The sequence below is a fragment of the Triticum urartu genome, chromosome 7A (assembly GCF_056163025.1).
Source record: "Triticum urartu cultivar PI428250 chromosome 7A, HENAU_Tu73, whole genome shotgun sequence".
Taxonomy (NCBI): domain Eukaryota; kingdom Viridiplantae; phylum Streptophyta; class Magnoliopsida; order Poales; family Poaceae; genus Triticum; species Triticum urartu.
The window spans coordinates 282,916,414-282,925,030 of record NC_141879.1 but is presented as its reverse complement, the minus strand read 5'-3'; the positions used below and the strand labels follow the sequence as shown (position 1 = coordinate 282,925,030).

Below are 8,617 nucleotides of genomic sequence, written 5' to 3'. Positions count from 1 at the left end.
TCCTCGATCCATACCGCGGGATCTGTTGAGCCATCATATGATGTTTACGGGTTTGAAACCCTCGGGGATTTGATGATCCATTATTTCGTCTGTGAAGCACAATGGGTGTGCGGCGCCTCTGTATTGGGCGATATCATGACGTAGCTCCAATGAGCTTTGTCTACTGTGTTCGGCCCTGCCGAATTTGTGACCAGCGTGACGGTTGTCGTCTCGAGCCGTGGGGTGCCTACGCGATCCGTAGATCGATCTTGTTTGCCTTGTCTTGTCCTCCAACATGTCTCGTAAGTCCGACGCATATTCCCGTGCCTTGGTACGGGGTGCGGCTTGGGTGGAGGGCCATGAGGCCTCTCTGTCGCGGCCACGAGGTGGCCTGTCGGCCGCGTCGAGTGCTTCCTCCTCTAATCGGGGTAGCAACCTGCGCTTCGGGTAGCACTTGGAGGGGCGTTCGGGTTTATGCTCTTCGGCCGCAAGGAATTCAGTCCATCTATCGACTAGCCGATCTTGATCAGCTTTAAGCTGTTGCTGTTTTTTATTGAGGCTTCTTGTCGTGGCCATAAGCCGGCGTTGAAAACGCTCTTGTTCGACGGGATCCTCTGGCATGGCGAATTCGTCATCGTCGAGGCTTGCCTCGTCTTCGGAGGGAGGCATACAATTATTGTCCTTTACCTCTCTGTCGGCCGCTCTCTCATGAGGGCTAGTTTCTCCATCCTCCTGTGCTAACTCTTGCTCGGGGGGATGTTCTTCAGCGCTTTCCGGGGTATTATTATCTTCGGTGCCGGAATCGCCGTTTTTGTGTTGGCGGGATTTTGAGCGGCGCCACTGACGCCGACGCTTTTGCTGTTCTTGGAGGGGTCATCCTCCGCTGTTCCATCGCCCTCTCCCTCTTTTGGATTGTCCACCATGTATATGTCATATGACGAGGTGGCTTCCCAGGGCCTAGTGGGCGCTAGTTCTTCATCCTCTCCTTCATTGGTGTCCATACCGTCGATGTCTTCGGAGTTGAAGTCGAGCATGTCGGTTAAGTTGTCGACAGTGGCTACAAAGTGGGTGGTGGGTGGGTTTTGAATTTCTTCATCGTCCGTACCCCAACCTTGCTGACCGTAGTCCGGCCAGGGCTCTCCTGACAAAGAGAGAGACTTCAGTGATTTCAGGATATCGCAGAAAGGCGAGTGCTGAAAGACGTCCGCGGCCGTGAACTCCATGATCGGCGCCCAATCGGATTCGCTCGGCAGGGCCGCGGAGGGTTCGGAGTCCGGAGAAGAATCCGGCTCCATGGAGTCACGAGTCCTGCAGAGTACGGGGCTGGTGTTCGGCTCAACCGCCATTGGGATCGCAGCCCCCGAGGTGGCGTCCAACCGCCCATCCTCGATCGGCGTGGTCGGATCCGAACTAGGGGTCAGAGCCGATGCGGGTGCGGCCTCCAGGGCTCTGTTCGGCGGCAGAGCTAGATCATGCTCGTCGTGATAGTGCGGCGCGCTCGGTAGTGGTTCGAATCCATCGAAGATCAAGTCCCCGCGGATGTCGGCCATGTAGTTTAAACTTCCGAATCTGACCTAACGGCCAGGGGCGTAGCTTTCGATCTGCTCTAGATGGCCAAGTGAATCGGCCCGCAGCGCGAAGCCAGCAAAGACGAAGATCTGTCCGGGGAGGAAGGTCTCACCCTGGACTGCATCGCCATTGATGATCGTAGGAGCCATCGGGCCTGACGGCGACGACACAGAGGAACTCTCAATGAAAGCACCAATGTCGGTGTCAAAACCGGCGGATCTCGGGTAGGGGGTCCCAAACTGTGCGTCTAGGCCGGATGGTAACAGGAGGCAGGGGACACGAAGTTTTACCCAGATTCGGGCCTTGTCGATGGAGGTAAAACCCTACATCCTGCTTGATTAATATTGATGATATGGGTAATACAAGAGTTGATCTACCACGAGATCACAGAGGCTAAACCCTAGAAGCTAGCCTATGGTATGATTGTTGATGTGTATGTTGTCCTACGGACTAGAACCCTCCGGTTTATATAGACACCGGATAGGGTTAGGGTTACATAGATTCTATTACAATGGTAGGAGATCTGAACATCCGTATCGCCAAGCTTGCCATCCACGCCAAGGAAAATCCCTTCCGGACATGGGACGGAGTCTTCAATCTTGTATCTTCATAGTCCAGGAGTCCGGCTGAAGGTATAATTCGGCTATCCGAACACCCCCTAATCCAGGACTCCCTCAGAGACACAGAGATTTTTGGCGTTGTTCTGATAGGTGGTGCTATCCTACATCCACGTTGATGGAGACTTCAACCCACGAAGGATAACGGATGCGCGAGTCCACGGAGGGCTCCACCCATGAAGGGTCCACGAAGAAGCAACCTTGTCTATCCCACCATGGCCATCGCCCACGAAGGACTTGCCTCACTGGGGTAGATCTTCACGAAGTAGGCGATCTCCTTGCCCGTACAAACTCCTTGGTTTAACTCCACAATCTTGACGGAGGCTCCCAAGTGACACCTAACCAATCTAGGAGACACCACTCTCCAAAAGGTAATAGATGGTGTGTTGATGATGAACTCCTTGCTCTTGTGCTTCAAATGATAGTCTCCCCAACACTCAACTCTCTTTCATAGGATTGGATTTGGTGGAAAGATGATTTGAGTGGAAAGCAACTTGGGGAAGGCTAAAGATCAAGATTATGTGGTTGGAATGGAATATCTTGATCTCAACACAAGTGTAGGTGGTTCTCTCTCAGAAAATGTATGTTAGAAGTGTAGGCATGTTCTGATGGCTCTCTCCACGAATGAAGAGTGGGTGGAGGGGTATATATAGCCTCCACACAAAATCTAACTGTTACACACAATTTACCAAACTCGGTGGGACTGAATCAGAAAACTCAGTCAGACCGATTCAGTTCAAAATGTGAACGTTAGGATTTACGGTGGGACCGACATGTCAACTCGGTTAGACCGATTTCATTAGGGTTAGGGCATGATGTAATCTAGGTGAGACTGATTACACAAACTCGGTGGGACCGATTTTGGTAATAAGCTAACAGAGAGTTGGCCAGGCAAACTCGGTGGGACTGATTCGCTCATTTCGGTTGGACAGAAACGTTACGAAGGGGAACGAGAGAGTTTGCATTGCGAAATCGGTGGGACCGATCGCTCATCTCGGTTAGACCGAAATGTTATGAAGGGAAACAGAGAGTTTGCAATCCCATCTTGGTGAGACCGAGATCCCTATCGGTGAGACCGAAGTGACTAGGGTTTGTGGCAATGGCTATGTCAATAGAACTCGGTGGTGCCGGATAGAAAGTTTCGGTAGGGCCGAGTTTGTCTTTTGGTTTGGGACAAATGTGGATGTGAGAAAGTGATTGAGGGCTTTGGAGCATATCACTAAGCACTTTGAGCAAGCATGCCATTAAGCAACACCTCATCCCCTTTTAATAGTATTGGCTTTCTTATGGATTCAATGTGATCTTGGATCACTAAATAGAAAATGTAGAGTACAGAGCTTTGAGCTTGAGCCAATCCTTTGTCCTCATCACCTTGAAGAGGTTCCACATCCTCTAGTCCATGCCACTCCATTATTGAACTTATCTGAAACATACTAGATGAAAACATTAGTCCAACAAGAGACATGTTGACATTAATTACCAAAATCACCCAGGGAGCACTTATGCTTTCAGTAGTTCATTGCTCAGGAATTCCCTCACCCTGAAATTCCTCAGTGACCCATTTGTAAAAATCGCCTATTCACCCCCCCTCTAGTCGATATACCTAAGCATTGATATTTTGAAAGACATGGTTGCTTGTTGATATGCTTGAGTATTTAAGTTATCATGTCAAAACTAGACTATTTCTTTGAACAATATAAAAGTCTGAATGTCCATGCTATAAATAAAATAATATGATAATACATATTAGGCAACATTCCACATCAAAATTTTATTTTTATCACTTACCTGCTCGAGGACGAGTAGGAGTTAAGCTTGGGGATGTTGATACATCTCCAACGTATCTATAGTTTTCTATTGTTCCATGTTGTTATATTATCAATCTTGGATGTTTTATAATCATTTTATATCATTTTTTGGTACTAACCTACATAGTGCCAAGTACTAGTTTTTGTTTTTGCATGTTTCTTACATCGCAGAAAATCAATACCAAATGGAGTCCAAATGCCACGAAACTTTACGGAGATTTTTTATGGACTAGAAGATTTTTTACGGAGATTTTTTACAGAGTTCAAATGGGCCAAGGCTACGCCTGGGGGGTGCCCCGAGGAGAGCACAACTCACCAGGGCGCGCTAGGAGGCCCAGGCATGCCCTGGTGGGTTGTGCCCACGTCGGGTGCCCCCCGGACCGCCTCTTTGCTATATAAATACCCCAATATTCCAGAAATCCTAAGGGAGTCGACAAAAATCAATTCCAGCCGTCGAAGAGTCCAGAACCACCAGATCCAATCTAGACACCATGATAGATGGGGTTCACCACCTCCATTGGTGCCTCTCCGATGATGCATGAGTAGTTCTTTGAAGATCTTTGGGTCTGTAGTTAGTAGCTAGATGGCTTCCTCTCTCTCGTTTGATTCTCGATACAATGGTCTCTTGGAGATCCATATGATGTAACTCTTTTTGCGGTGTGTTTGTTGGGGTCGGATGAACTTTGAGTTTATGATCAGATCTATCCTTTTATATCCATGAAAGTATTTGAGTTTCTTTGATCTCTTTTATGCATGATTGCTTATAGCCTCGTATTTCTTCTCCGATATTTGGGTTCTTTTTGGCTAACTTGATCTATTTATCTTGCAATGGGAAGAGGTTCTTTGTAGTGGGTTCGATCTTACGGTGCTTGATCCCAGTGACAGAAGGGGAACCGACATGTATGTATTGTTGCTACTAAGGATAACACGATGGGGTCTATCTCTACATACATAGATCTTGTCTACATCATGTCATTGTTCTTATTGCATTACCACGTTTCTCCATGAACTTAATACACTAGATGCATGTTGGATAGCAGTTGATGTGTGGAGTAATAGTAGTAGATGCAGGCAGGAGTCGGTCTACTAATCTTGGACATGATGCCTATGTAATGATCATTGCCTGGATATTGTCATGAGTATTTGAAGTTCTATCAATTGCCCAAGAGTAATTGGTTTACCAACCGTTCGCTATTTTTCTTGAGAGAAGCCACTAGTGAAACCAACGGCCCCCGGGTCTCTTTATCATATTATTTGCCTTTGCGATCTATTTTCCTTTGCTTTTATTTTCAGATTTATTAAACCAAAAATACCTTGCTGCAATTTATTCTTATTTATTTTATTTGGCATTCGATCTATCAATATTTACAACTTTCTCCCATCAACTCTCCAATGTCTGGCACCGTTACCCAAAAGGGATTGACAACCCCTTTAACACGTCGGGTTGCGAGTATTTGTTATTTGTGTCCAGGGGCTGTTTATGTTGTGTTGCTTGGTTCTCCTACCGGTTCGATAACCTTGGTTTCATATCTGAGGGAAATACCTACCACCGCTGTGCTGCATCATCCCTTCCTCTTTGGGGAAATACCGACGTAGCTTCAAGCGACATCAAGTATGCGCTGGAAATGTGCAAAAAACTCTTTACGCATGAGAGCAGAGATGCATTGTGAAAGAAGCTTTAGAAGTTTAAAAGATATGGAGTGCACTAACCTTATTTGCACTAGAGTTTTCCTTCTCTTGTTGCACATTTTCATCATGGATAGAAGTATCTTTGTTCTGTGACAGAATACATATCAGAAGATTTGGAAGAATTGTAATAAACATTCCTATCGTGAGAAGACCAAGTAACAATCGATTGTTGCTCGACCATATTGGACTCCAAAAAATACATAAATGAGCATACCTTATCCTTAGAAGGATGTTTGTTTGACGGTTGCATCTCCATGTCATAGAGAATGTTTTCCTTGCTCTGTAATGAATGTCAAGAGGTGATTAATTTCTATAAAAAACTGAATATATTAATGCATCCATACATACCATCACATTATTATTATCCCAAGGGTACCAAGTTGTTGACTACGACTGTCGCTAAATACACTCTGTCTATTGAAACAAAATAAGAAAATGATAATATTTATTTAAATGACTTTGACTTTTTTATTAGAATATTCTAAAGATAATTACTTTTTGTTTTGAATTTGTCTTGACAACGCAAAGAGCATCTTGAGATGTAGACTTCTGACCCAAAGAACCCTGTAAAGAGAACCTAACAAGTAATACATGTATTGAATAATGAAAAGCATTCCAAAGATAAACTTTTTGCTTGTTTTGAAACAGATTCAGAGCTGAGAATAAATAAGCATACACAAGATAACCATATAATGAAAAGAAGCAACAAAGCTACGCAAGGAGTATCTAGTGCTTTAGATCTAATTTCATTGGTGTATCATCATAAAAGGTTTAATGGTAATCTTCTCAAGATTCTCGACATTGGTAATAATTTAAGAAAAGGAAGGAGATACTAACCTTATCTACACTAGTGTTTTCCCTTTGTTGGTGCACACTTTCATTATGGACCAAAGTTTCACTGTTCTGTGAAAAAGATATACTATAAGATTGGCAAGAACAATAATAAACATTCATACTTCAAAATGTGCGAGTAGTTATAAATTGCTACTCAACCATGTCCGATTATAAACAATATATCAATGAGCATACCTCATCCATAGCAGGGCATTTGTATGATGGTTGCACCTCCATGTCATTGAGAAATGTTTCCTTGCTCTGTAATGAATACCAAGAGATGATTAATTTCTATAAAAGCAAACAGAAATGTAATAATGCATCCATACACTACCATCACATTATTCTGCTGCCCAACAGTACGAAGTTGTTGACTATAACTGTCACCATAAATTCTCTGTCGATTGAAACCAAACAAGATTAAGAACATACTTGTAAAATGGCTTCAAAATATTTATTATACCTTTCTAAACACACATACTTTTCTTTCTGAATTTGTCTTGGCAATAGAAGGAACATCTTGAGATGCAGATATCTAATCCAAAGAACCCTGTAATTACTACCTAAGAATTAGTACATGTATTGAATAATGGAGAAATTCTTCGAATTTACCTGTCATTTAGTGTTTTTTTCTTCCCTTTTAGTTCCAAAATCTTGGCATCTTGGTTTTCCAATTTTTTCTCCAACTTCTCCATCTTCAGTCTAACAGCCAAAAGATCTTCACTTGATGTATCCTCCAATGAACTAAGGTGTATATTCTGAAAGTGGCGTGAAGCTGACACACCAAAGACTTGATTTGGATTCGGAACCTGTCCGAGGCCATGTATATATCCAGGCTTGTCTGTGCCAAGTACTGCATTCAAAACATCTTCCTTCCATGCCATTTTTCCTCTAGTGGTATCTACTAAAGCTGGATTCTCCTCTATGCGCTTCTTGAAATCAACCTATATACATGAATAGTGTATGTTAGAACAATGTGCTAAACAACATCATAAGTTTAAATAAAAGAGTCGATACTATACCACTTGTTCATTCATTTTCTTGTCACTTTTGTGCTTATGTGTATGCATGTATAAGACAGCCCTGCAAAGTCTGGAGCACTGAGTGCACCTACCTTCCCTCTAGCAAGCAAGCACTTCGTAATGAATAGAGCAAAATAATGTATAGCTGGAAAGTGTAAGCTAGTGGCAGTGACACCCGATACCCCTCTCTCATCCCCCGCTGTCAGAGTAAGGTAAAAACCATCAAACTCCATGGGCCTAACCTCTACTAAACCACCATCAGAAGGAAGCAAGCATATGACACAAAATTCAGTAAGCGGTATCTGATGGGGTTCATCATATAAGTTAAACTGCACCTCAAGGGGATTATTCCTACTCAGGAAATTAAAACTTTGAACAAAGGAATTTGTGAGGAGATGATACTTTTCGCATTCAGCTACAATGAAGTCGGTGAGGCCGACATTAGCAGCATATTGTGCAAACTCCTGAAGAACAGGTTATGCGGCCATTTGCACAGTAGTACCTCTGCCATTCTTCAAGTATGGAGATCACTGTCAGATGAATCCCCAATAACTCCCTTGGATTTCTTCTTGGAAGCAAACTTCCTAAAGATACTCATCTTTTTCTATGAACAAAATTCTGAAATTTTTAGTCCACAAATTTTTTCTCAACAAAACTTCACAACATTGAAAGCAACTATACATAAGGATGCATAGAGGCCATAACAAGCATTCAAACTACTTAGAACTCTAAGAATTCAACATGCAAGCTCATCTACAGCAGCACCAAGAGTAGCTAATTATTCAAAATACAAACCACCAAAGAAAAAACTATCCCCCGAAACAGTTTTGGAAACGGAGCTTCAAGCAAAGAGATCGAAATCCGCAGGTTTGGGAGCAAGAACACGGGAGAGAGCAATGGTGATATTTTTCTGGAGGTAGGTGGTGATGTGGGACGAAGAGATGGTGAGAGGGCCCACGTGGGGACCACATCCCACTAGGGTGTGCCTGGGAGTCGTGTTGCACCCAGGTGGGTTGTGCCCACCTGGTGCACCTCCCTATGATGTTATTTGCACCAAAAATTCTTAAATATTCAGAAAAAAAATCTTATTAAATTTCAG

The 8,617-nt window shown here is 43.7% G+C and overlaps 1 protein-coding gene across 1 annotated transcript; it reads right to left on the bottom strand.

The window, feature by feature from the left end:
• Positions 1 to 6,832: 6,832 nt before the first annotated feature.
• LOC147959316 (uncharacterized) lies at positions 6,833 to 7,751 on the bottom strand. The gene is made up of 5 exons (XM_087532598.1): positions 7,701 to 7,751; positions 7,519 to 7,617; positions 7,109 to 7,440; positions 6,978 to 7,046; positions 6,833 to 6,893 (listed from the first exon to the last, which is right to left on the bottom strand). The coding sequence occupies exons 1-5, from the start codon at positions 7,749 to 7,751 to the stop codon at positions 6,833 to 6,835; spliced, it is 612 nt and encodes a 203-aa protein (XP_087388724.1).
• Positions 7,752 to 8,617: the final 866 nt, after the last annotated feature.

What these genes read in the sequence shown, in the direction of transcription:
- LOC147959316 (XM_087532598.1), bottom strand. Translation starts at nt 7,751, where the DNA reads ATGGAGTTTGATGGTTTTTACCTTACTCTGACAGCGGGGGATGAGAGA. An exon ending in AGAAAATGAATGAACAAGTG is followed by an intron (nt 7,441 to 7,518) that starts GTATAGTATCGA and finishes TCATGTATATAG; the next exon opens with GTTGATTTCAAGAAGCGCAT. An exon ending in AGACAAATTCAGAAAGAAAA is followed by an intron (nt 6,894 to 6,977) that starts GTATGTGTGTTT and finishes TTCAATCGACAG; the next exon opens with AGAATTTATGGTGACAGTTA.